Source organism: Panthera uncia, chromosome B4 (genome assembly GCF_023721935.1).
Source record: "Panthera uncia isolate 11264 chromosome B4, Puncia_PCG_1.0, whole genome shotgun sequence".
Lineage (NCBI taxonomy): Eukaryota > Metazoa > Chordata > Mammalia > Carnivora > Felidae > Panthera > Panthera uncia.
The window spans coordinates 11,787,507-11,814,186 of NC_064809.1; the positions used below are offsets into that span (position 1 = coordinate 11,787,507).

A 26,680-nucleotide genomic window follows, 5' to 3' on the forward strand; every position below is an offset into this window, starting at 1 on the left:
TTCTGATCCTCACACAGTCAACATACAATGAAGAGGCAAGGAAAACTTCAATAGGTACTTCTACTCAAAAAGGTTGAAAATGGGAAAAACACAGCAGTTACTGGTCCATAGCAATTTTTAAATCCAGCCAGACACATATAGGCAGTGTTTTTGTTTTGTTTTGTTTTGTTTTGTTTTGTTTTTTATCATGACCTAGTTCAATTTCCTGAGAGTGATTTTCTGTGGCTCTTACCTCTACCCTCTGTGCTCTAGACTTTGTTCTGAGCTATCCTTATTTTTCCAAGAGAAATGACCCAGGCTTGCATCTAAGCTTCTTTCCTTGGCTTGCTTCCTCCTCCCCAGATGAGTTTGAGGATCTTAAGTCACCTTCTTATTTTGAATTTGTCTCTGTCCTTTTAATCTAGGCCAGTATAATTTCAGTACATACTTTGCATTTTTATGTATCAAATTATAACTCACCCTAATAAACAAAATCACACACACAAATCTCTTCAAGACAATCCTTTCTCTGTTTAGGGAGTGCAAATCAGAATCCCATGGGAAAATACTCTTTAGCTTCTTAGAAATATCTTTGTCTGAGAGGATCTTTGAGATACTCCTTATGTCTTTCAGATCCCATAACACAGACCTGAACCCTGAAGACATATTTCACTACCAACACCTTGGATTTCATCTTCAAATGAAGGTCATTTCATACTTTGAGAAATTTTTTTGTAGAGACTGAGGGTGAAAAACAATTTTATTAACAAACCCACATGTTTAGAGCCTCTTTAGTTCTAAGTTCTGCTTGAAATCTGAACAGTTCCTTCTTTGGTTCAGCTTGTTCCCCCTGTACTTTACTGCAGGAGCAAAAAGAAGCCAGTGGCACTTTCCACATCCTTCCCAGAAATCTCCTTAGTCAGATCCACAAGTTCAGTAGGTACTCTCTCTGTTTCCTGGAATACCACAAGCAAACAGTTTTGATCATTGTTCTGCCAACATATAACTCACGTTCTCTGTTCTTCAGCTTCCAATAGGAATTTCCTCACTGCCCTTCCAGACTCCACTAACAGTCTTTTTGTAGTTCCTCCAAATTTCTCCCTTCCTTCTACCAGACTCAAAATCAATGCCAGGTCATAGTTTCTGTTTTAGTTATCTGTTGCTGCATAACAAACCACCCCCCACTTACCACAATTTATTACTTCCTTTTTTTAATGTTTATTTTTTATATAGAGAGAGAGTAAACAGGGGAGGGACAGAGAGAGAGGGAGATAGAGAATCCAAGGCAGGCTCCAGGCCCTGAGCTGTCAGCACAGAGCCCAATGGGTAGCTCGAACCCACAAACTGCGAGATCATGACCTGAGCTAAAGTCAGACACTTAACCGACTGAGCCACCCAAGTACCCCACAATTTATTACTTCTTACATCTCTGTGGGTTGACCCAGAAGTTATTATCCTCCACATGTTGTAGGCTTGAAGTCAGAATGTCTAGAAAACCTAAAACGGACTCACCTAGGGACACCTGGGTGGCTCAGTCAGTTGAGCGTCCGACTTCGGCTCAGGTCATGATCTCACAGCTTGTGAGTTCGAGCCCCACGTCGGGCTCTGTGCTAACAGCTCAGAGCCTGGAACCTGCTTCTACTTCTGCGTCTCCCTCTCTCTCTGCCCCTAACCCACTCACATTCTGTCTCTGTCTCTCTCAAAAATAAATTTTAAAACTTTAAAAAATAATTAAAAATAAAATAAAAAATAAAATGGACTCACCTCCGTGGCTGGAAATCAGTACTGGCTACTGACTAGCAGCTCACTTGGAGTTGGCTAGAGGGCCTCACTTCTCCTCCACGTGGGCTTCTCTCATGATTGCTCATGTTTTCTCATAGCATGGTGGATGGGTTCCTAGAAGCATCCCAAGATAATAAGGCCTAGTGTGCAAGGACTTACCAGCCTTTTACTTGCATCACCCTCGCTAATGTTCTACTGGCCAAAACTAGTAACATGGCCAAGCCCAAAATCAATATGTAAGGAACTAATAAGAGTACAAATACAAGGAAGCTTGGTTCGTTGAGCACCACCAAAGTTAACAGTGTACCACAGCCCTAAAATTAACACATGTTTTTGTTTGAGCAAATGATTAGTGCATAACTGTCATTATAAAACTATGTGGTTGGGGCGCCTGGGTGGCTCAATCGGTTAAGCGTCCGACTTCGGCTCAGGTCATGATCTCACGGTCCGTGGGTTTGAGCCCCGCGTCGGGCTCTGTGCTGGCAGCTCAGAGCCTGGAGCCTGCTTCAGATTCTGTGTCTCCCTCTCTCTCTGGCCCTCCCCTGTTCATGCTCTCTGTCTCAAAAATAAACATTAAAAAAAATAATAATAAAAAATAAAACTATGTTGTTAATTATAAGGCAAAATAAATTTGTTTTTATAAATTTTGATTTTAGTTTTCCAAAATCATACCTATCAACCCTGTTTTACTTTGTCTACTATGACATTTTGGTCCTCACTTTAAGTGGATTCCATTTAAGTGGACTTTTTCTGGTTATTTTGTTTCCCCTTTAGTTTTTGTGCCTTAGTTTCACTGTCAGGTCAAGACCCCTTTGCAGAGGAGGAGTGAGTCATAAAACGGAATTTGGGCATCATTGGTCCTTGGAAATAATACCATCATAATAGCACCCACACATCAACCCTCATGATGAGATATATTTTTTTTAACTTTACTCATGAAGAAGAATTAAATAGTCATTCTTAGTCATTATAGTCTTAAATAGTCTTAAATAGTCATTAAATAGTAAGCCCAGAAGCTTACTAGGCACCAATAACCATTTGCCTTGAAATTACATACAATAGTACCTTCCTCATCAAGTCTTAATGACCTACAGCTTTTACAAACTGCTTCTGTATGAGAGTTCTACAGAAATTAGATCTGAAAGGCCTATAGATGTTACAAAGAACATGTGAACAAAGGTATACTTTTTAAGTAGAGGTTTAATTTTGATCTCTGCTACACGTTTAAGTTTTAAATGAAACTTTAGTAAGAGTACATTGTGTTTTATAATACTGTGCAGTCTACACTTAGCATCGGATAGCTGGGATATGACTTCTTTACATAATGATAGAAAAAATCTGAAGTGCTTGAATTCACTGAGACTTAGGAAACAGTCTTTTTCATTCTTATTTAATCCTTGATGAAATTACATAATTTGTTTTAAAAAGGGGGGGTGGCTGCAAGTCTAACCAAAAAGTATACATGCTGATCATTTTGTTTTTCTTCCATGAGATTCTTAGTTTAATCATATAATAGTCAATGTAACATAAGCTTCCTTTTTTTTTTTTTTTTTACACCAGCATAAATCTGACAGGTAGTGTAACTGAAACTAATCAAAATGCTTCCACAGAGTCAATGATTTCAACAGTGCTGTTTTGGGCCTCCCAAGGGTGTTGTTACCTATTTTTTCATTTCCTTTTCTTGAACAGATCTATCATTTTACCAGGCCCAAACTTTCCGTTCATCTATCTTCATAAGCAATTAACAAAGGATGCCTCCTCTTGGCACTTTGTCATTTTGACTTCAGTTTCCATGGCAATCTCAAGTCATTTTTAAAGGACCTGTAAACGTTGCTTCAATATGAGCTCTGTTTCTGGAAACTTGAAAACAAAACTGCCAAAGGCAAACCAGCTGGCCTGTCACCAAGGGGGAAGGTAGGACCTTTATTAGGGATGAGTTTGTGAGAAGCATCAGCTCCTGGGTTCACAGGTGAATCTCACTAGTGATTCCTCTTGCTAAAAGACATTTCCCAGAACCCAAAATACACCTCAGGAGGTAATATGCTCTACAGCAAACTCTTTCAACAAATGGATACTGTCTTATTTTAAAGAACCTAACGAGAAAGAGATTGGATAGCTTCCTTCAGAAAAAGTTTCCCATTAGTCATGATTTATCAGGAATTTCTTCACATCCCTTAATATTATGAAGTCTTCCCCTTTGTCTCTTTTCTCTGAATTCTCACTACAGTAAAACACTATTCATTCATTCACAGCCACCATTCATTGGGTAGCCACCATGTGCCCTTATTATATATCAACACTCTACTGGGTAGTTCATCATTCATCACTATGACCTTACAAAGTAAATATTATTAGCCCTGTTTCATTGATAATGAATTAAAGCAATAGTTCAGAAAGGCAATATTAACTCACCCAAGTTCTAGTCATACAGCCAGTAAATGCTGGAGCCAGCATTTAAACCTCATGTTCTATCTTCTCAATTAGTGATGGAAGCCAAGGTCAACACTCCTCTTAGGGAGATATTATTATTCTGCAGAAGAATGTTTATCACATGTTTGACTAGGACCCCTTGGCTTACATGGCCAGGTTGATGCACTAGACAGTGTCACAATGCCACTAAGTCAGTGGACTAGCTCAGAACAGAATTTAGAACACATGTGACCCAGACCACCCAGACACTTGAAGAACCTTATTGGGATTTCAGGTTCATTTTTTTCTAATGTGAGTATTCAGTTCTCAGTTAATACAGCACTCACAGATGATAGAAACAAACCAAACCTCTAGGGATTTAAATGGCTTGTCCAATTTCACACACACACACACACACACACACACACACACACACAGGGTATATTGGAGTGAATTTGTAGATTACTGCCAATCCCTTGACTCCATCCACTAAATAACTGATTTGGGTTGAAGTCTTAGGAAGATGAATTGATGATATACAAATACACACATATAGGAAATAGAAGGATAGTAAAATCCAAAGGGCACTGTCTCTCCAATAGTCAAATCTACAAAAACCAAGATGCTGCCTTTTTACAAATAAGGTATTGTTCCAGATATTTCTGGACTATAAATGACTTGAGGACAGAAAACAGTGTCTCAGTCCCCACCACACAATATCACCCTGCAAAATGGCAGCCATACTGTCAACTCTCAACAAATATTGATGGGATAATTATATAATAATGTATGGGATTTCCCTCTGATTTAGAATGACCTATTCTACAACTAAACCAGGTGTGCAGGTGTGTGATCAAGGATGAAAGTGGAGGCAGATGAGTTACCAGCCTCTCCCCCTGTACTGCTGTGGTGTTCTCTGACGCCATTGCCTCTACCACAGATTCCACCTCTAACTTTCAAAGTTCTGGAAATTTCCATGGCATGAGAAATCTGTTTTGACACTGCCTCAAAAATCATTTTCATTTTGTTCATTTGGATTCAAAGCAAGAAGGACCAAAAGAAATACTACAAAACCCAGTCTTCTCATCATTTGACGATGCCCAAGTAGAGAGCACCGCTGCTCTCTCCATTTCTGGGTGGTAACCTTACAGACAGAGCCTTTACTAGGTGGAAGTGGCCTCTGCATGTCTTCAGTGTATTTTACTCCTGTTTTTGCTCTAGCTTGTCCCACATTATTTTTTCTTCTAATTTCCTGAAAGCTAGACAAAGGAAACTCACTTTTTGGCATGACTGCTATCATGGTCTAGTAACTTGGTTCTGGACTGAATGACCATGTGTTTCAAAAAACACTTTGCTAACTTCCTGCATTATGTGACCCTTTCAAAAAGTATCAATTTTGGGGCGCCTGGGTGGCGCAGTCGGTTAAGCGTCCGACTTCAGCCAGGTCACGATCTCGCGGTCCGTGAGTTCGAGCCCCGCGTCAGGCTCTGGGCTGATGGCTCGGAGCCTGGAGCCTGTTTCCGATTCTGTGTCTCCCTCTCTCTCTGACCCTCCCCCGTTCATGCTCTGTCTCTCTCTGTCCCAAAAATAAAATAAAAAAAAATAAAAAAAAATAAAGGAAAAAAAAAAACCCGAAAAGTATCAATTTTTCTGTGGTTCCACATTGTCACTCTGGTTAGACCTGTGATCTTCTCAAGGACAAAAGATATCATGCTTATATATGTTCCATTAAACCAAGATTATTCTGCTTGTTTTATTCATATTAAGAAATGGCCAGGAGTGCCTGGGTGACTCAGGTGGTTGAACATCCTACTCTTGATTTCGGCTCAGGTTGTGATCTCCTGGTTCATGGGATCAAGCTCCACATCAGGCTCTGTGTTGACAGCATGGAGTCTGCTTGGGATTCACTCTGTCCTTCTCTCTATGCCTTTCCCCAGCTCACACTCTCTCTGTCGCTCTCTCTCAAAATAAAAAAAAATTTTAAGGGCCATCCTGGGGTGCCTGGGTGGCTCAGTCAGTGGAGCATCCATCTCTTGATTTCAGCTCAGGTTATGATCCCAGGGTTGTGGGATCAAGCCCCACATCAGGCTCCATGAGCATGGAGCCTGCTTAAGATTCTCTCTCTCTCTCTCTCTCTCTCTCTCTCTCTCTCTCTTCCCCTCCCTCCCTCTGCCCCTCTCCTCCTCTCTCTCTCTAAAAAATATTTTTTTTAATTTAAAAAAGAAAGGGCTTGGGGCACCTGGGTGGCTCAGTCAGTTAAGCATCCAACTTCAGCTCAGGTCATGATCTCATGATTCATGAGTTTGAGCCCCACATCAGGCTCTGTGCTGACAGCTCAGAGCCTGGAGCCTGCTTCAGATTCTGTGTCTCCCTCCCTCTCCCCCTTCCCCACTCTCTCTCTCTCTCGCTCTCGCTCTCTCTCTCTCACTCTCAAAGAAATAAACTTAAAAAAAAAGAGGGTGATGTCTATAAAGCTTCATTAAAAAGGGGGGGGCATATTATCCAAAAGCATTTTTTTAAATATCAAGAATACCAAGGAGCTCCTAAATATATAAAGCAAATATTAACAAACCTAAAGGAAAAAGCAGATAGCAATATAATAATAGTAGAGGACTTCAATACCCCACTCTCATCAACAGATAGATCATCCAGACAAAATCAGTAGGAAACATTAGACTTGAATGACACATTAAACGAGATGGACTAACAGACATTTATAGAAGCTTTCATCCATCCAACAACAGCAGAATACACACTCTTCTCAAGCACACATGAAACATGCTCCAGGATAAATCATATGTTAAGCCACAAAAAAGTCTTAATAAATTTGAGATTGAAATTATATCAAACATCTTTTCCAACCACAGTGGTATGAAACTACAAATTAATTAAAAGAAGAAAACTAGAAATTTAACAAATATATGGAGATCAAATTACATGCTATTGAAAAACCAATGGGTCAAATAAGAAATCAAAAGACAAACCAAAAAATACCTTGAAACAAATAAAATGAATCACACCATAGCAAAACTTATGGGATACAACACCTACATTAAGAAGAAAGACCTCAAATAAATAACCTGACAAGGAACTAGAATAATATTTTAGAAACCAAGCCCAAAGTTAGTAGAAGAAAAGAAATGAAGATCAGAGTGGAACTAAATGAAATAGAAATGAAAAAGACAATAGAAAAAATAAAACCAAAAGCAGGGGTTTTTTTGAAAATGCGAACAATATAGATGAATCTTTAGCTAGACTAACCAAGAAAAAGAAAGGACTCAAGTAAATAAAATTATAAATGAAGGGGAGACATTACAAGTAATACCATACAAAAAAAAGGATTGTATGAGATACTGTAAAAACACCTACAGTAAAACTTTGGATTGAGAGTAACCTGTTCTGCGAGTGTTCCATAAAACGAGCAAACATTTCTAATAAATTTTAACTTGATGAGTGATGTCTTGCAATGTAAGTAGTACCTGACACCAAATATCACATGATCACTACCGAGCCAATGGTTCTTGAAATTCACTTTTATATATGAGTGCTTTGGATTACAAGCATGTTTCTGAAACAAATTATGCTCACAAACCAAGGTTGTGCTATATAGCCTATATATCTCAACAACTTTGACAACCTATAAAAAATTAATAAATTCCTATGAATATACAACCAACTAAGACTGAATCATGAAGAAATAGAAAATCTGAACAAACCCATTCCTAATAAAAAGATTGAATCATCAATCAAAAACTTCCAATGAAGAAAAGTCCAAAATCATATGACTTTATGGAAGAATTCTATCACATATTTAAATAAAAATTAATACCAATCCCTCTCAAATTCTTTTAAAAATAGAAGGGAATATTTTCAAACTCATTTTATGAGGCCAGCAATACAAGGACAGTACAAGAAAATTATAGGCCAATATCGTTGATGAACTTAGATGCAAAAAATACTCAACAAAATGTTAGCAAACCAAATTCAGCAATACATTATCAGGATTATACACCACAATCAAGAGGTATTTATTTCAGGGATGTAAGAATGGTTCAATATCCACAAATTAATCAATATGATACAACACTTTAACAAAATGAAGGTTAAAAATTATATGGTCATCTCAATGCATTTGATAAAAGTCAACATCTATTCATGATAAAAACTTCCAATGAAGTGAGTGTAGAGGGACTAATTCAATATAATATAGGCCATATATGACAAACCCATAGCTTGTACTCATGCTCAAAATCATATTCAATGGTGGAAAATTGAAATCTTTTTTTCTAAGACCAGGAACAAAACAAGGATGTCCATTTTCACTATTTTTATTCAACATAGTACTGTAAGTGCCAGCCATAGCAATCAGACAAGAAAAAGAAATGAAAGGCATCCAAATTGGAAAAGAAATAGTAAAACTGTCTCTATTGAAGAAGAGAAAAATAAATGGAAAGATATTCAGTGTTGATGGATTGGAAAAATTGATATTGCTAAAATGCCCAACTACCCAAAGCAATCTACAGATCCAGCACCAATTGTACAATGGCATTTTTCAGAGAAAGAGCAAACAATCCTAACATTTGTAGGGAAGAGAACTGTGTGGAATAGAGTAGCCAAAGCAATCTTGAGCAAAAAGAACAAAGCTAAAGGCATCACACTTCTTGATTTCAAACTATATTACAAAACCTTAGTAATCAAAACGGTATAGTATTGGCATAAAAACAGGCACATACATGAATGGAACAGAATAGAGAGTCAGGAAAAAACCCACCCATATATGGTCGATTAGTTTATGACCAAGAATACGCAACAGGAAAAGGACCATTTCCTCAATAAATAGTGTTAGGAAAACTGGACAGCCACATATAAGTACACAAAAATAAACTCAAAATGGTCTAAATAGTTGTATATAAGGCCTAAAACCATAAAATTCCTAAAAGAAAGCATACGAGGTAATCTCCTTGACATCAGTCTTGGAAATGGTGTTTTTTATTTGACACCAAAAGCAAAAGCAACAAAAGCAAAAACAAACAAGTGGGACAACATCAAACTAAGCTCAGCAAAGGAAACCATCGATAAAACGAAAAGGCAACCTACCAAATGGTAGAGAATATTTGCAAATCATACAAATGATTAGAGGTTAATATCCAAAATAAATAAAGAATTCATACAACTCAATACAAAAAAAAGCTGTCAAATTAAAAAATGGGCAAAGAATACGAACATTTTTCCAAAAACATACAAATGGCTAATAGATACATGAAAAGATGTTCAGCATCACTAATCATCAAGGGAATGCAAATCAAAAACACAATGAAATATCACCTCAGACCTGTTAGAATGGCAATTATCAAAAATATAACAAATAAGTGTTAGTGAAGATATAGAGAACAGGAAATCCTTGTACACTGCTGGCAGGAATGTAAATTGGGCAACCACTATGGAAAACAACATGGAGGTTCCTCAAAAAAATTAAAAATAGCACTACCATATCATCTAGCAATTCCATCTCTGGGTATTTATTCAAAGGAAACAAAATTGGTATCTCAAAAACATATATGCACCCCCATGTTCACTGTAGCATCAGTTGCAATAGCCTAAACACAGAAATCACCTAATGGTGCATTGATGGATGAATGGGTGAAGAAAATGTGAACTATAAATATTATAATTTTTGTATATGGAATAATGGAATATTACTTAGCCATAAAAAAGAAGGACATCTTGCCATTTGGGACAACATGCATGGACCTCAAGGACATTATGCTAAGTGAAATAAATCAGACAGGGAAAGAAAATACTGTTGTGATCACTTATACATGGAATCAAAAAACAAAAACCAAACTCATAGAGAAGAGGTTGTGGTTGCCAATGGCAGTGGGTAGAGGGATTGGCGAAATGGGTGAAGGTCATCAAAAGATACAAACTGCCATTTATGAGATAAATTAAGTCCTGAGGATTTAATGTACAACATGGTGACCACAGCTCACAATACCGTATCATGTATTTGAAAGTTGCTGAGAGTGTAGATCTTAAAAATTCTCATCACACGAAAAAAAGTGCTTTTAACTATGTGTAGTGATAGGTGTTAACTAAACTTATTGTGGCAACCCCTTAGCAATACATACATATATTGAAATCATTACCATGTAATGAACACAATGTATATGCCACTTATATCTCAATAAAATATATATTATTTTTTTAAAAAAGAAAAGAACAACAACTATGGTCACCATTCACATACCATTCATGGTTCCTTGATTTCAGGTGTGCTGGAATTGGAACCACTTGGGAATACAGTTCAGAAAATGGACTTGAGTGGAAATACATACGCAAACAAAACCTTTTCCCCTACGGAGAAGAGAAAAAGGAGCTGAAGTGTCTCACAGCTACCAGGAAGTGCCCGTCAACCAGCGTGAATAAGAAAAAGGAGAACAAGGGAAATAGATTGCCCTCAGGAAGAGAGGTATTATCATGAACCCTACTTTATCTCTTTTGAACTGTGGACATCCATGAACTTAGCAGTATTTCCAAAACATTTTTAAAAACCCATAAAATAAATAAATTTCAGGTAAACTCTACCAAACTTGGCAAACAGAAACCTCCTTGCCAAAGGGTTTAAATTGGACAATTTCTAGAAAACCATGCTCCCTCTAAGCTAGACAGAAAGTAAAGGACTCACATATGTTGAGAACCTTTATCACACAAGGAATGGCCATATGTTTATATGATACTTAATTTTTTCTTTGTTAAATTATTTTCACAAAAAATTTCAAATGTACCCCCCCAAAAATAACTCCCAGCTGCCAGTCATCCAGCTTCAATAATCAATGACATTCTGCCATACTGTTTAACAACAGTAACTTTTTTCTTAAGCTAGATTAAAACAAGTCCCTGTGTTCAAGTTATTTTGCCACTAAATACTGCAATAGGCATGTAAAAAGAAAAGAATATTCTGGCACGTAACCATAACGCTGTTAGCACACCCAACAAATTAATCATCTGATACCCAACTTCATAAAAGTTCCCCAAATATCTAAAGCAATCTTTTTTGCCATAAGTTTAGTTAAAACAGTGTATAAGGTATTATGCGTCTTAGGTCTCTCTTGTATTTCTTTCACACTACAACATTCTCCTCCCTTTGCCCTGTTCATCCCATGCCATTGGGTAGTTGAAGACACTGGATCCATAGTCTTGAAGAAATTGCCAAACTCTGAATTTGGTTGCAAAGCCATTTCTTAAGCTTCGAACACTCTGGCCAGCTGAGATATCCCAGAGGAGTGTACCTTGGTCTTGTGGGCACTGTCTTTCCATTTGTTTAGAGAAACTGGCAAGTGTATAACCTGAGTGTCCACACGACCCTGTTCTCCTAGATCCAGGTGGAGGGATGAAACTGATCACTTAGAACCCAGAGACACAGCTTTTCCTGGAGAGGTCTCTCTCTAATAGATTTCACAGGCAAGCTGGAGGACCAGAGGAGTGTCCCCACAATTCAGTTATGGGAAAGAGCAGCCTGGGCCTGTGTAGGGGCTCTTCTAGGAAAGAACAAAAGTTGATTGTTGAAGGTTGGGGGGGGGTACTATTTATTTCCAGAAGAGGAAGCTCCTATCACAGACAAATATACAGGACTTGCTGAGGCTTAGAAGTAGGGGCTTAACATCTCTTGTTGGAAAGACACGTAGCAAGAGGCAGCCTGGGGTGTGCTCAGATGCATTTGTTTCTGTCTACCCGGCCCCATTCCTTTCTTTGTATTTGCAGACACAGAGCCCAGGATCTGAAGATTAGAAACACTAATCAGGATGATGTTTGTACAGCATCTTGTTCCAGGCGGCTTGGAGCATTTGGCAGGTGGCATCTTGCTCAAGACACTAGAACTCCCAAGTGGGAGGGATTTATGGACTGGCAAGGGGGCCTGCTCTATGCACCTCGCCCAGTAGCTCAGTAGCCCCTATGGCCCGTTTTGGCCACCCCTTGCACACCTGTTCTCAAGGTGACTCCTTTAGTTTCAACCTGGGCTACTTGTGAGGGTCCAGTTCCCTCACCACAATCTAAGCGAGACGGAACCAGAGCCCCTTGGAGTAATGAGAAATGAAACTCCAAGATACACCGTTTGATGAACTGTCTGGGAGAACAGCTCAAACGCAAATATGCCTGTGCCTCAGGTGCAATGAGCAAACACTGGCTCACTGTCAGCTTCATGCCAGGCTTCGAGCTTAGCACGGGGGTGTAAAGAGCATATTCCAGACCTGGCCTCTGGCAGCTGTTAGTCTGGGCACAGCTGTGTTCTATCTATCTCTGATCTGTTTCTAAAAAGTACTTCCCTAATGGATTACAATGTAAATTTTTAGTCTGTAAATTATGCTCTTGTTCATAGTGCCTTGTGCTATAAATAGATGATAAATAATTTGGGATAGTTATGTGGTATCTTTTGCCTAGGACTTTAAAGCATTTCACAAACACTGCCCATGAATAGTAAATTAATTAGTATATTAATTCCTTGTTTACAAAAGGATGATAGCCACATGGGGATTAGAGTCAACTGATGGATGTCAGAGTAAAAACCTGACTTCACTACTGATTTGCATTATGACCTCAGGCAAGCCACTCCCCATCCCTGATCCCTGGTGTCCTCCCTGTATACAGCATTGTCAGCTAAAAGTCCTTTGACCCTCTCCTCTCCCCCAGTGTTTGGAAATGCTGTCACAGGAACCGCGGCAGAAGAATTATTGATATGTAGGGACGGGAGCAGGATGCTTTTTCTCCTTCACTGCAATGATTCACAGAAAAAGACTTTCCTGCCCCAAACACCTATAGACCCAAATGGCCCTGGGTAGTCATTTACACTCTACACTTACCTCTAACCTCCTTCCCAGTGTGACAGTCAACGTACATCCATCTCTGAAAGTTTAGCCACAAAGGGATTAAGTTCTACGTTCAGGTAAGTCTGTCCTGTGCTCAGTGACATTTCAGAGGGCATATCAGAACCAGAGATGAGCAGAGAGAACCAGCAAGGGACAACCATCTGCAAGTTCTTCGGGTCACCCAGGATTTGCTTGAGAAAGGCCCCCACCCACTGTTTCACCCAGATCTGCTTTTAAGTTCCATGCATGAATTTAATATTTGTAAGCGGGTCAGCTTGTGTTAACACATTCACCAGCCCTAGATCAACTCTGACAAAAGCAAGCAGATCCCAGCTATCAGTGGAACCTGAGTAACCATCCAGTTGAGCTTACTCAGAAGTAAACATCTGGAGCCAACCAATGAGAACAGGTGTAATAAGTTCCAGGTGGCTCACCTCTTAGCCATCTGCACACTGGAACTTGCAGGTGGTCACTGAGTCTGATCCCAGGCTGTTTACAATGCTGCAGTCCTTTCTTTAGTAAATTATTTCTGTGTGTGCTAAGAGGCCTAAAATTATTTACCATACATTTTAGCTACATATTTACTCCTTTACAACCTAGAGAATCCATCACTTTTAGAAATCCCAATTAACTTTATATTGTTCTTGAGGGCTCAGCCTCAGTGAAATACCTCACACAGAGGAATCAAAAATCGAGCCTCCAAAATGGAATATTTTATTTTTCTAATACATAGGTCTGGCAGCCCGAATGCACTTTAAAAAAAAGAAAAGTTCCCCCCAAAAGTTTTCAAAAATAACACATGAAACATAGTGAAAGTCAACTTGTTCCAGCCAGAAATACCTATTAATTTAGACTTCTTGAGTTAAGTTGAAACAGATTTAGCACTTCTTCTCTCAGTTTCTAAAAGTCTTTGTCTTTGATTAAAAATAAAAACTGAAGCTAGATGATTGGTATTTTGACTTCCAACCAAGTGTTATTTCTGGTACAACTACACAGACTAAAACACCACTCGCGGCAAATCTTGTGCATTTTTATGTGAATGTTTGTTTATAGTCATCTCGTCTTGGCTCCACACCATCATATCTTGCTCTGCATCAAGTACGTGTATGTGTTGATCTCCCTCTCGCTGTCCGTAAGTCTATTCCAAGGTTCTGGCGGAGAATCTTGATGGAGAACCCAGGGAGGGGCCAGCAGACAAGGACACTGTGCTGACACCCACCACCATCTCCAGGGGGCAGGCTCAATAAGGGCACTGAGAAGTGGACCACTCCAGACTCAGGAGATCCCAATTGGTTTGCCTTGACCTTGAGCTAAAAAAGACTCTCCAGAGGCACTGTGCATCGTGGATAAAGCAAGGAGTTTGAAGACAGATGACCCAGATCCAAATATTAACTCCACCATTTCTTACAAATCAATTAAATCCTCTGAGCGCCAGTTTCTTTCTCTAATGCGGCAGATTGTGGTAAAGAGTAAATGAGGGAATACAAAGAGGGAAGGGCTTTGAAAACTGCAAACCTACAGATTAATGCTCATTATTGAGATGGTGACAGGTGGACTGGGGCTCAGAGGTCAGAACCAGCTGTGGGCTTCCTACCGTCTCAGGGTTTCTGGGATTGTGGCAAGAATGAGTTGGGGAGTGTGAGGCAGCAGACCAGGAGGTGTCCCAAGGCCAAGTTAGTATGGCTGGTTATCAAGTCTAAAGGGAATGAGTGTTGGGGCTAGGTGATGTGGGGAGGAGAAGGAGGGGGAGGAGTAGGGGGAGGAGGAGGTTAGCGGTAAGGTGGGACTTTAGGTTGGGAGGGGAAGGACCTAGAGCTGGATGAATGGATGTGGGTGCCAGACTAGAGAGAGGGCTCCATAGATGGAGGGAGTGTGATAATGGGCTAAATGTTGCCATCTCTGGACCTGCCTCTTCCTTCTCCTTATGGGCTGTTGGACACAGAGACTTCAACTTCCTGCTTTGTCACCCCTGAAAATAATTTTTAAAAGCTACACGTCTTCTCATACCCTTTGAAGTTAACATCTAAAATATTTCTTCATTGTTTAAATAGTTGCCAAGGATATAACTGCTGCTGAATGGACACTGAACACTAAAAAATAAAACTCATATGACCTCCAAAAATGTTTCCAGTGCAATCTAATACCATAGCGATTTGATATCCACCATAATTCTTTTTTTTAATGCTTATTTACTTATTTTGAGAGAGAGAGAGAGAGAGAGAGAGAGAGAGAGAGAGAGAGAATCCCAATAAGGCTCCATGCTGTCAGCACAGAGCCCAACCTGGGGCTCAATCTCCCCAACTTTGAGATCATGACCTGAGCTGAAACCAAGAGTCAGTCACTTAATCGGTAGAGTCCCCAGGTGCCCCCATAATTCATTTTAAGTATATGCCAACAAGCAAAAAATTATTTCATTTACTCCTGAGGTTATATCTCCATTCCACTTCCCACACATGAATGTATGATAATGTGATGTTTTACGTCTGAAACACTTTTATTGATCAAGCATAACTATCTGAAGCAAGAATACGTATATAATTTGAAATTAATCTTTCACATTTTAATTAATTTGAAATTAGTGTCTAAAATTTCCTGTGACTATATAGCTCTAGGTATCAAAGAAATATTTCTAAACTGAATTGTCACTATGGGTATCACTAATAAACAATTTATGAAAATAACAATTTTTATAAATACAATTTTTATAAATAATTATTCACCATAAAAGGTAAAATTTTATTGGAAAAACTACTCTTCATCAGACTTCTTGCTAAAATAGATGGGGTCTGTCATTAACATTATTCCCATCTTGTAATTATTGTTGTTACAGTTATTGTAAGCATTATGATAGAATTTTTATAGAAGCAAAATTAGAATGGAAGGGATTTTATCATAGCTATGACAATTACCAAGCCCCTTCTGATATGGTGATCTATCAGTGAAACTGACCTAATTCTCTTACAATTCAATTAGGTCTTCCCTCAATTTGCATGAAAGCAAAGAAGTAGAAATCATCTGAGTTGTAAAAAGATTACTCAGTCAATAGACTCATTCACTGTCTTTTAAAAACAGCATTTGCTGGGTACCCCAGAGATTTGCCTACCTTGGGGCAATGCAGCATCACAAGTAGGGGGAAGGCAGAGGACCCCCCCCACCCCGTTTTATAAAACAGCCTCTGTGCAAGAACCAAAAGGAGGCACTGTATCCTGCAGGAACAGCTCACAGGAATGGGCAGAGCAGTTGGAGGAAAGTGATGAACCTAGAATTTGGACTCTTAGCAAGCCTTTGTGCATCCCCAAGGATGTGGATACCCAAATGTGAAGCCCACTGGGCTAGAACCTGAGTCTCAGGGGAGCTGGTGACCTGGGACAGCTGGGGCTTCTCTGACTTCTCCAAATAGCATTCTCCAAACTGGGTGGTGTTGGATTTTAGGGCCCTTTGAAATGTTAGAGATTCCCAGTGAAGAGGAACTTCTAGGTCAAAAACGTTTGGGAACAGCTTTCTGGTATTTTCCCCACTTAAGACTTTCACAATAAAGACTTCCACAGATTTAAAATCTGAGTTTTTAAATTTTTTTTTCAACGTTTTTTATTCATTTTTGGGACAGAGAGAGACAGAGCATGAATGGGGGAGGGGCAGAGAGAGAGGGAGACACAGAATCGGAAACAGGCTCCAGGCTCCGAGCCATCAGCCCAGAGCCTGACGTGGGGCTCGAACTCACGGACCGCGAGATCGTGACCTGGCTGAAGTCGGACGCTTAACCGACTGCGCCACCCAGGCGCCCCAAAATCTGAGTTTTTAAAAGCTGACGAAATCCATTTAACTTTATTTAACGCAGAATTTCCCAAACGAACTTGATCCAGTCCCATCTTCTCCAAAGAATATTTGGTTATATATAAAGAGACATTAGTAACCTGCTTTGGTCCTAAGAGCTCCAAGGTGAATCTCCTGTGTCTTGTCTACATGGCCTGACTTATTCATGACAACCATAGATCTCTCAAAAACCCTCCAGAGGGACCAAGACCCAAGAATGGTTTGTTCCATTGACTGATACCTACTAAGGAAGTATTACCTTTTGCTGTAGCTTTCCTATTGAGTCAATCCATTTTTAGATAGAGGTTCTGATATAACAGGAAGGTTTCTGTGCTGTTGACTTTGGGTAGCAGTCACTGCGGCCATGAACTTGAAAGTCATTCCCAAAGGACAACACGTAGATGGTCATCTTGCTGCTTTCCCAGCTGTCCTTCTGGGTCCCCTGGTTATTGGCAGTATGGAACAAGCCAAAAGAGGATTATAATCAGATGCAAAGTAAAAACCCAAACATAGATGAGTGGGATGTGTGTATGTGTGTAAAGAGAGACACTGTGTCTCAGTACACGACTGTTTTTCATTATATCTAGAGCTATGTGGATTTTAACCATCTCATTTGAATTTTCCATCTTTTCATTGCAAAACATGAAGAGTCAGCTATATAATAATGATTATGAGTAGACAAAGTTCGTGTGTCACAGCTGGAGAGAGAAGCATGGGAATGAGGGCCAGGTCACCTGACGTGGCCCATTGTTTGGGGCATCTTAGGCATCTGACCCCTCTAAAGATCACCACTAAAGATACACAAAAATGTGCCCAGTTACCCTTTACCTTTTTTCACCAGAAAGACTACAAGATGACAAGTTAGAAATTAGTATTCTGTATACAAGCTCTGAACATTTTGGTTAGTATGGAAATCCAATTAGACTCTCCATTCTTGACTAGAGCTCAAAGTACAAACAAATTGGTCAGTACCTGCTGGAAAAGAAGGCTGGAGAGTGAGCCTGTGGGGCACCTTTCTTCCTGGAATACAGGAACCATGACACATTTTCTGTGTGTACATTCACTCTACACACCTCCTCAGAGCAAGCAAATTGGGTAGAGTCAAAGGCCAACAAAGCTGATTACTGACTCAGCTTCAGCCAGAATCCACTTTGCTCTTTGGAGACCTCGGCTCTCACCTGTGAAGCTGGAAACTAATGCATTTTTAGAAGCCTCCACAAACCGAGGAGAACAAAACTCAAAATAGCTGCAAGAAAAAAGATGAAGAATCAAAAGTAGTTTTTGATTAAAAGCACTTGAGATTTCTCAAAGAATTATGCCCCCAAATCTCTTTTATGGGAGGACAAAGGCAGCAGAAATCAAATGGTTGGCCTGCAGTTTAAGAGGGAGTGTGGAAGTGTGATCCAAAGAAGAGCCTCAACCCTCCAGGTCTTGGGTCCTAGAAGCTAAAGTTCAGAGGAAACCACCCTGAAGTGCTTGGAAATAAGCAACACGCAGCAGGACTATCAGCTGGATCCTCATTTGAGGGAAAGAATTTCCCCAAACCCTCAATCACCCATCTGTCCCCATCCTGTTGGGGGGGCAAATGTACCAGCAGCCAGGGGCTGTTCCGTTTCCCTCGGCAAGGAAGGGACTCCCACCCTGTTTTTGGGCAGTGGGTGCATTATGTTCTGACTAAATGTATCCCAGGTATGGAGGACAGCTGTAGCAGATTTTCAGCATGCCTCTGCCTATTTCCCAAGAAAGTCAGTTTTCCTCTCCATGGGTTCTCCCAGGTAGTAGCTAAGGGTAGGGGAGAGAAGCATAGAATAAACATGTTGCTCAAGGACACTTTCTGGTCCAAACCCACAGTGTTTTGTGTAAATCTGTTGTTTTGATTCTGCTGGAGAGGCAACCACAAACCTGAAAGGTGGAAAAGTGAAATCGGGAAATCAGCCCAGGTGTGAAGCTGGGTGTGAGGTAGAGAGAAACATTCTGTCGTGGCCCCAGATGCTCATGAAGGGGTGGGGTGGGGGGGGTGGATGTGGCTGTGCCCGCAAGTCCTATCACAGAGGGAAGTGCATCTGGCAGGACTGGCCGGGTGGGGCTAGGTTCCTGCACCCAGGGGGGCTATCTGTAGGAGGAAGGAGCCCATGGGTCATTTCTGGGCCCAGGGCAACACGTGCACTACCCAAAGCTCTAGACGTTAAAATTCTTTCTGTCCCAGATGTACCTCAAGTATTTCCAACCATTGTATTTATTTATCTATTTTTATCACAGCCTGCAAATTAGATTGTTTGCTTGGAGAAGAAGGGGACACTTCTCACCCAGCAAGGCCATTTCAGCACTGATCTGACGTTAATGGAACTACCCTCCCCACCCTGCCCCGCTATGCTGGGTACTGGCGAGAATAGCCCTGGAGTGTGGCAGAAAGATCCAGAGTTTGCAGACAGGTCATTTGTCTACAAATCCCAGCTCAGATATTTGGGCTTACAAGTCTCAGCTTCTATTGTGTCATCCCAAAAGTGAGAATGACAGTCCACCCCTTACAAAGCCATCAGCATTGGAGATGATCATGTAAAGCACAAGGCATTAGTGGGCATACAAATGGCAGTTGTCACTACTATTATTATTGTATTATCACTATTCCTTCAAAATCACAGAAACACTCACTAGGAGCAGCACTAGTCCTTTAAGATATTGCCAAGGCAGGGCTAGTGTAAAGGCGGGCAGCTGGCTGCTGGAGATCGTGGGCAGGAGGTCAGGAGGTGGTGTGCCTGAGACAGGTAAGGCTCAGTGGTCCCACCCAAGGGAGAAAGGAGGGCTGGGGACCATAGCAGAAAGGTAACAGTGGAGTCACCACACAGGAGGGAAAGTACTCTACTGGGCAGGAGCAGACTTCAGGACCAAAAGTTCTGCCAGGACAAGACAAAGCAGAAATGAACCAGAGCCAAGGAATGTGCTGCTGGGGAGGAGACAGGAGGGACTCACTTCCCTGAGTTCCTCCCACAGAAGGTATTCCGCTGCTCACCTGAGGGTAAGGATAGGAGGGCCCCTCCTGCGGGATTTTAGGAGGAACCTGGAACATGCAGACTACCAGCATGAAATTCTCCAAACTTTGTTGATTGCTTACCTGATTTCATCAGGTACCTTCCATATACATATTTTTATTTACAAATTATTTGTCTGCATTGATTATATATTAAGTATGGTTAGATTTAAAAAACACACAATATCTGTACAATATTGTACCCATAGGTCACAATACCTAGGAATTGTGACCTTCAAAACTGGTCAAGAGGGGAGATCTCACGTTAAATGTTCTTACATAATTTTTTTCAAAAAAATAGAAGTTCCAGTGGGTTTTTTTCCCCTGCCCCTCAATGGATCTTCTTGCACACGCAATTTTGGATACTCTTTGCCCCCCAAATGGGAGGTGGAGTCAGGGGGAAGGGTGTTTACCTCCACTCTCAGAAAGATAAAACCTCACTTTTCTTTAATACCAGTGGTCTGAAAGTGGAGTTACTTGTTTTTGTTTTTGTCTCTGTTTCTGTAGGTCAGAGGGTTAAAATCAGAGAGAGAAAAACTTGGACGGTTGACTTATGTAATAAAAGTACACGGAGCCCACCTTAACGCTTTTTAGAAAAACAGGAGATGATAGAAACAGAAGGATTACCACGTCTACAAGTGAAGGATGTTGACTCGTCATTCTTATGTCACTTACGAACCCAAATCTGACGCTCCGTTTCTACACCACTCAGATCAAAATAGGAGCTGCCTCTTTTGCTCCTCATAAGGGTGTCCCAAAGTCACAGCCCTCACGGTGTCATCTGGCACAGCGTGGCGCCTACCACAGCCAGGTAGCCGTGTTAAGAACACAGGACTCAGCCAGGGCGAGCCTCACCTGGTTTGCCTGCTCTCAACTCAGCTATCACAGAGTGCTCTCGTTCCTCCTATTTACGCTCCTGATTCCCCACTCCTGTCTTTGTGCACACTCTCCCCTGCCTGGAATGCTTTGGCTCCTCCCCTGTGGTCCCCTCCAGCTACTGATTAAATCTACTCAGCTTATAAACTCAGTTTACGCTTTGAAAAATGGACTGCTCCCACTGTTTTGTCCCCCACTCAATATCAATGCCAATAACTAGTTAATTGTTTGTGTTTCTGTCTCTTGCTTTGCCGTAAGATCCATGAGGACAGGGAGTGGGTCCCCCTGCCTAACAGACTCAAGTATAGAGGACTTCAGTAATTCATACTCATGTAGCACCCCAATGCGGGCCCAAATCAGAGAGGGTACTCAGCTCCGTGCAGTCATAAAGGGACCCAGGCTGATGCCAACTCTGCTACCTCCATCCAATGGTTTCCAGGGTCATCCTAGGCATTGACACCCAGCTAGAAGAGGGGGAAAGTACAGGAGACTTTCACAGGCCGGGCCTGGAAATGGAAAGATCACTTTCTCCCACAATGCACTGGCCGCAGCTCAGTCACTACAACAGAAACCAAGAAATATAGTCCAGTTGTGCGCCCAGGAGGTGAGGAAGCGAGCTCAGTCACAAACCAGCTTCTGCCCCAACATTTCGAACCAGCTCACACTCAGCTGTGAGCACTCTAAGCCGGGAAGGTGAGCCTGCCTTCCCTGCATCTAAGGGAGGGTTTTGCAGGAAGCTTGAGTGCATTTTCCCTCAACATCTTTCCAGACTTGGGCACAGTGCCATCTGCTGCTCAGAATAAAAAGCAGGAAGGTTTGGGGACCCCAGGAACCATGTTCGAAGAGCCAGAATTTAGCACTCTGGAATTTTCACTGGCTTGGTAACCAGAGGAGATTAGAGGAAATTCATACAGCAGCCATTTTCATCCAACAGACACCAATCAATAACTGTGAGGACAGGGGAGACGAGTTGCTTAGTGGGTTTTGGCTGACTTTATTTTTCTGCGACATCAAACTAGGAGGTAAACACAGGGATGAAAATCAAGAGGAACATGTGAATGTTCTTATGTAGGAAGACATTAATGACAATGGGGCATTTGATTGGAGTCAAAAGACCTAGATTCGAGTCCCAGCTTTGTCATCAGCAGGGCTATGGTTTCCTCAGTTTTAAAATGAGGGAACAAGAAGACTTGACTAGATCCCTTCCAGCTGGGAGTTCTAATCCAGTCATATAAGACCCTTTTTTTCTCTTCCAAGTTTTTCTCTCAATTCCAGTTAGTTGAGTTAAATTTCCATGTAATATTAGTTTCAGGTGTAGAATTTAGTGATTCAACACTTCCACACATCATCACGTGCTCGTCACAACAAGGACCCTCCTTAATCCCCATCCCCTATTTCACCCATCCCCCAACTTACCTCCTCTCTAGCAACCATCAGTGTGTTCTCTATGGTTAAGAGTGTATTTCCTGGTTTTCTTCCCTTTCCCTTTTTTTTCCCTTTTGCTCATTCGTTTTGTTTCTTAAATTCCACATATGAGTGAGATCATATGGCATTTGTCTTTCTCTGACTGACTTATTTCACTTAGCATAATACTCTCTAGCTCCATCCATGTTATTGTAAATGTCAAGATTTCATTCTTTTGATGACTGAGTAATATTCCACTGTGTGTGTGTGTACCACATCTTCTTTACCCATCAATGGACACTTGGGCTGTTTCCATAATTTGGCTATTGTAGACAATGCTGCTATAAACATCAGGGTGCATATATCCCTTTGAATTAGTATTTTTGTATTCTTTGGGCAAATACCGAGTAGTGCAATTATTCAGTCCTAAGGTAGTTTTATTTTTAACTTTTTGAAGAAATACCAAACTCCATACTCCATACACAGAGGCTGCACCAGTTTGCATTCCCACCACAAATGCAACACATTTCTCCACATCCTCACCAACACCTGTTGTCCTTGTATTGTCGATTTTAGCCATTCTGACAGGTGTGAAGCAACATTTCATTGAATCCAACTTGAATTATTTTATTAATGTATTGTTGGATTTGGTTTGCTAGTATTTTGCTGAGAATTTTTGCATCTATGTTCATCAGGAATACTGGCCTGTAGTTCTCTTTTTTAGCGGTGTCTTTATTTGGTTTTGGTATCAGGGTAATGCTGGCCTCAAAGAAGGAATTTGGAAATTTTCCTTCCATTTCTATTTTTTGGAATAGTTTGAGAAGAATATGCATTAAATCTTCTTTAAATGTTTGGCAGAATTCACCTTTGAAGCTATCTGGTCCTAGACTTTTGTTTTTTGGGAGTTTTTTGATTACTGATTTGATTTCTTTGCTGGCTATTGGTCTGTTCAAATTTTCTATTTCTTTCTACTTCAGTTTTGGTAGTTGATATGTTTCTAGGAATTTATCTATTTCTCCTAGGTTGTCTAATTTGCTGGTATATGGTTTTTCATAATATTCTCTTATAACTGTTTGTATTTCTGTGTTGTTGGTTGTTATCCTCTCTCATTTGTGATTTTATTTATTTGAAATCCTTTCTCTTTTCTTTTTCTAAGTCTGGCTTATCAATTTTATTATTTTTTTCAAAGAACCAGCTCCTCATTTCACTGATCTATTGGTTTTTAGTTTCTATATCATTTATTTCTGCTCTAGTCTTTATTGTTTCCTTCTTCTGCTGGTTTTAGGTTTTGTGTGTTCTTCTTTTTCTAGCTCCTTTAAGTGTAAAGTTAGCATATTTGTGATTTTTCTTGCTTCTTGAGGTAGGCCTGTATTGCCATATACTGCCATCTTATGACCACTTTTGCTGCATCCCAAAGGTTTTGGACCATTGTGTTTTCATTGTCATTTGTTTCTGTGTATTTTTTATTTCTTCTTCTATTTCCTGGCTGACCCATTCATTGTCTAGTAGCATGTTACATAACCTCCACTTGTGCTCTTTCCAGGTGTGTGTGTGTGTGTGTGTGTGTGTGTGTGTGTGTGTGGTCAACTTCTAGTTTCTTAGCATTGTGGTCATAAAAGGTGCATTGTATGTCTTCGATCTTCTTAAATTTGCTACGGATTGTTTTGTGGCCTAATACATGATCTATTCTGGACAATGTCCCATGTGTACTTGAAAAAAGCATATAGTCTTCTGTTTTAGTATGTAATGTTCTGAACATATCTGTTAAGTCCATCTGGCATATAGGACCCATTTTAAAGATGGCAGTTGAAGCCATATAAATACATTGGATCCGCCAAGGAGAGTGGCTTTTGTTTTCTTTTTAAAAAATATCCAAATCTGTATGTTTCAATTTTCTTATCAGAAACATGTTTCTTGCATTTAAAGACATAAATATGCATGTATTTTTTAATTAGGTATGTGGGACTCACCAACTTATTGGTGGTTCTGATGAGGGAAGAGAGTTTCTAGGTTGGTGTAATGGAACTTCTGAGTTCTGCAACTAATTAATAACAATACTAGTTAACCCACTTGTGAGCATCAACTGGAAGTCAGACACATTCTAATTGCTTTACACAGGTTTTCTCACTTTTCACAAAAACCCTTTGAAGAGCACAATTGTTGGTGCTTTTTAACAAAAATGAAAATTAAGACTCAGAAAATACTGAAGAACAAATTTCGAATGGGGAGGAAGGAGAATGACAGATGGAGACCTCTCCATCAAAATGCAGTACTATGCTCCCTCCCATGGTGCAGATTTAGTGTTGGGATCTCAACTCTTCCCCTGGTGTCTAGGTGGCCCAATGGACTGGGAACAGAAGTGGTGTAATACTAAAACGTAGATGTGCCCTTGTCATGCTCTCTTCTGCCCCCTCTCCTGACTGCACGCTGACACCAAGGCAATCTTGGAAGCTACGTAGAAGATGGCAGAACCTTCTTGAGTATGGACCCCTGAACCTTGTAGAGTGGACCTCCTGTGCCCCATTTTCACCCGCCACCTCCTGACTTACCTTGGAATGTTACACAGATAAGAAATAAATTTTTATTGATTAAGCCACTAAAATTTGGGAGTATCTTTATAACAGGACTACTACAGAGCAGGTATATTGCTATATCTAAGTAAAACTGAGTGTAAAATAAAGATGAGAAATATTGGATGTGTTGAGTTTGAAATCTTGTGGGACAACCACATGAAGATATTCAGTGAACAGGCAGTGGAGACACATGGAATCATTGTTAATGCACACAAATTCACCTGTGTGTGCTTGGTCTTAAATAAATAATAGGGGCACCTGGGTGGCTCAGTCAGTTAAACATTTGGCTCTTGATTTTGGCTCAGGCCATGATCTCATAGCTCGTGGGATCAAGCCTCACATCAGGCTCTGCACTGACAGTGCATTGCCTGTTTGGGATTCTCTTTCTCTCTCTCTCTCTCTCTCTCTCTCTCTCTCTCTCTCTTCCCCTCCTCCATTCTCTCTCTCAAAATAAACATAAATAAATAAAGGAAGAACTATTTAATTTCCTCTTTCTGCCATTTCCCCCCAAAGTTGTAGCCTCTAAACAGGTTGTGAAATGGGAGATAGGAGCCTCTCCTCCTCCCTTGTATATCCTCACCACATGAACACCTCACTACTCCAAGCGTCATTCCCATCTGTAAGGAAACGTCCTTTTCTACATAATAGCTCCAAATTCAAACCAGCTGTTTTGTCTCTTATTCAACTGAAAAAAACAATGAACCAGTCTCATGTTGAAGAAACGTTATTTTTCCACAGATCCTGATCTTAGAACTCAGCCTCACACAGGATGTGACTTCACTCTGTAAGTTTGGGAATTGCTGTTTTCAGGATGGCAGCTGATTTGTCAGACAGGATTGGCTCTTTTAGGGAGTGTGAAGAGAGGGCCAAAGGTGGCACCCTGGGGACCCCAACATGTGGGAGGCGGGTGGAGAAGCTGCTCATAAGGGCTAATGAGCAGAAGCAGTAGGAGGTCCAGGAGTATCTAGTTCTCCCCAAACCAAAGGAAGACAAAATGCCACAGAGTGAATAACTGATTGTTCAAATTTAAAAAAAAAAAAAGCAAACTGAGAAAAAGGTCACTGAATTTGATGACAAAAATATCATCTGTGACTTTTGCCAGACCAATCTCAATGGAGTTGCAGGCATAACAATCAGAGGTTGGTGGATAAAAAGATGTGGCAGAGGAGCAGGGCTCTGAGATGTCCGGTCCTGGGTCAGGGCTGACGGTCCAGATGAGCTCAGGGAGCCAGCACCTCAATCCACTCCCACCATGTTCTAGCTGTCCAACCACTCCTGGACTCAGTTTCTTTATCTATAAAAAGGGTTTAATGATCCCTGTTTCAGAAGCTGAGGCTTCAATGAAAAAATAGTTGCAAATGGCTTTTAAGAAACCAAACATGGGGCACCTGGGTGGCTCAGTCGGTTAAGCATCTGACTTGGACTCAGGTAATGATCTCGCGGTTCGTGGGTTCAAGCCCCACATTGGGCTCTGTGCTGACATCTTGGAGCCTGAAGCCTACTTTGGATCCTGTGTCTCCCTCTCACTCTGCCCCTCCCCTGATCATGCTCTGCCTCTGACTCTCTCTCTTAAAATAAACATTTAAAAAAAAAATAAAAGAAAGAAAGAAAGAAAGAAAGAAAGAAACCGAACAACTCAGAATGAAAAGTTACGGGTATTGCAGGTATCGTAAAATCTTCTTCTCGATGAGGCAAGACAGATAGGCAGCCAAGCACCTGGGCCCCACAATCCATCTCCCCCTAGAACTGCTTTACCGAAATGCCCTTGGGGTTCTGATTTGAGGAATGTCATCGGAGCAGCCCTGAGAAACCCTGTAGCTCCCTTGCCAAAAAGCCGCTGAAGACGTTGTGTATTGTGCTACACAGCCTCACCCTAAGCTGACCTGGCGAGTGTCCTCGGGTCACAACAGTGTGAGTAATTGTGTAAATAACCGTGTTTCTTCCAAATAATT

At 40.7% G+C, this 26,680-nt stretch overlaps 1 protein-coding gene and 1 long non-coding RNA gene across 13 annotated transcripts in view; one reads left to right on the forward strand and one right to left on the reverse strand.

Annotated features, from left to right (window-relative positions):
• The window catches only part of CCDC3 (coiled-coil domain containing 3), a 195,341-nt gene that overhangs the window by 140,721 nt on the left and 27,940 nt on the right, over positions 1-26,680 (reverse strand). For 3 of the 12 annotated variants that reach the window (XR_007456499.1, XR_007456494.1, XR_007456495.1), the window contains exons 1-2: positions 4,174-4,351; positions 1,744-1,875 (exon numbers count right to left, since the gene is read on the reverse strand). Coding sequence is in view for 2 of the 12 variants with exons in the window: in XM_049624591.1 (XP_049480548.1) it covers positions 17,143-17,289 (147 nt within the window). In the remaining 10 variants the exon portion in view is untranslated. Of the gene's footprint in view, positions 1-721; positions 936-1,738; positions 1,876-4,173; positions 4,354-17,106; positions 18,603-26,680 lie in introns of those variants that run through there. The other 9 variants (XM_049624595.1, XM_049624592.1, XR_007456493.1 and 6 more) reach the window with 8 other exon arrangements.
• LOC125918590 (uncharacterized) lies at positions 4,400-12,551 on the forward strand. The gene is made up of 3 exons (XR_007456500.1): positions 4,400-4,482; positions 10,441-10,639; positions 11,932-12,551. It is a non-coding gene; the product is annotated as an uncharacterized LOC125918590 (long non-coding RNA).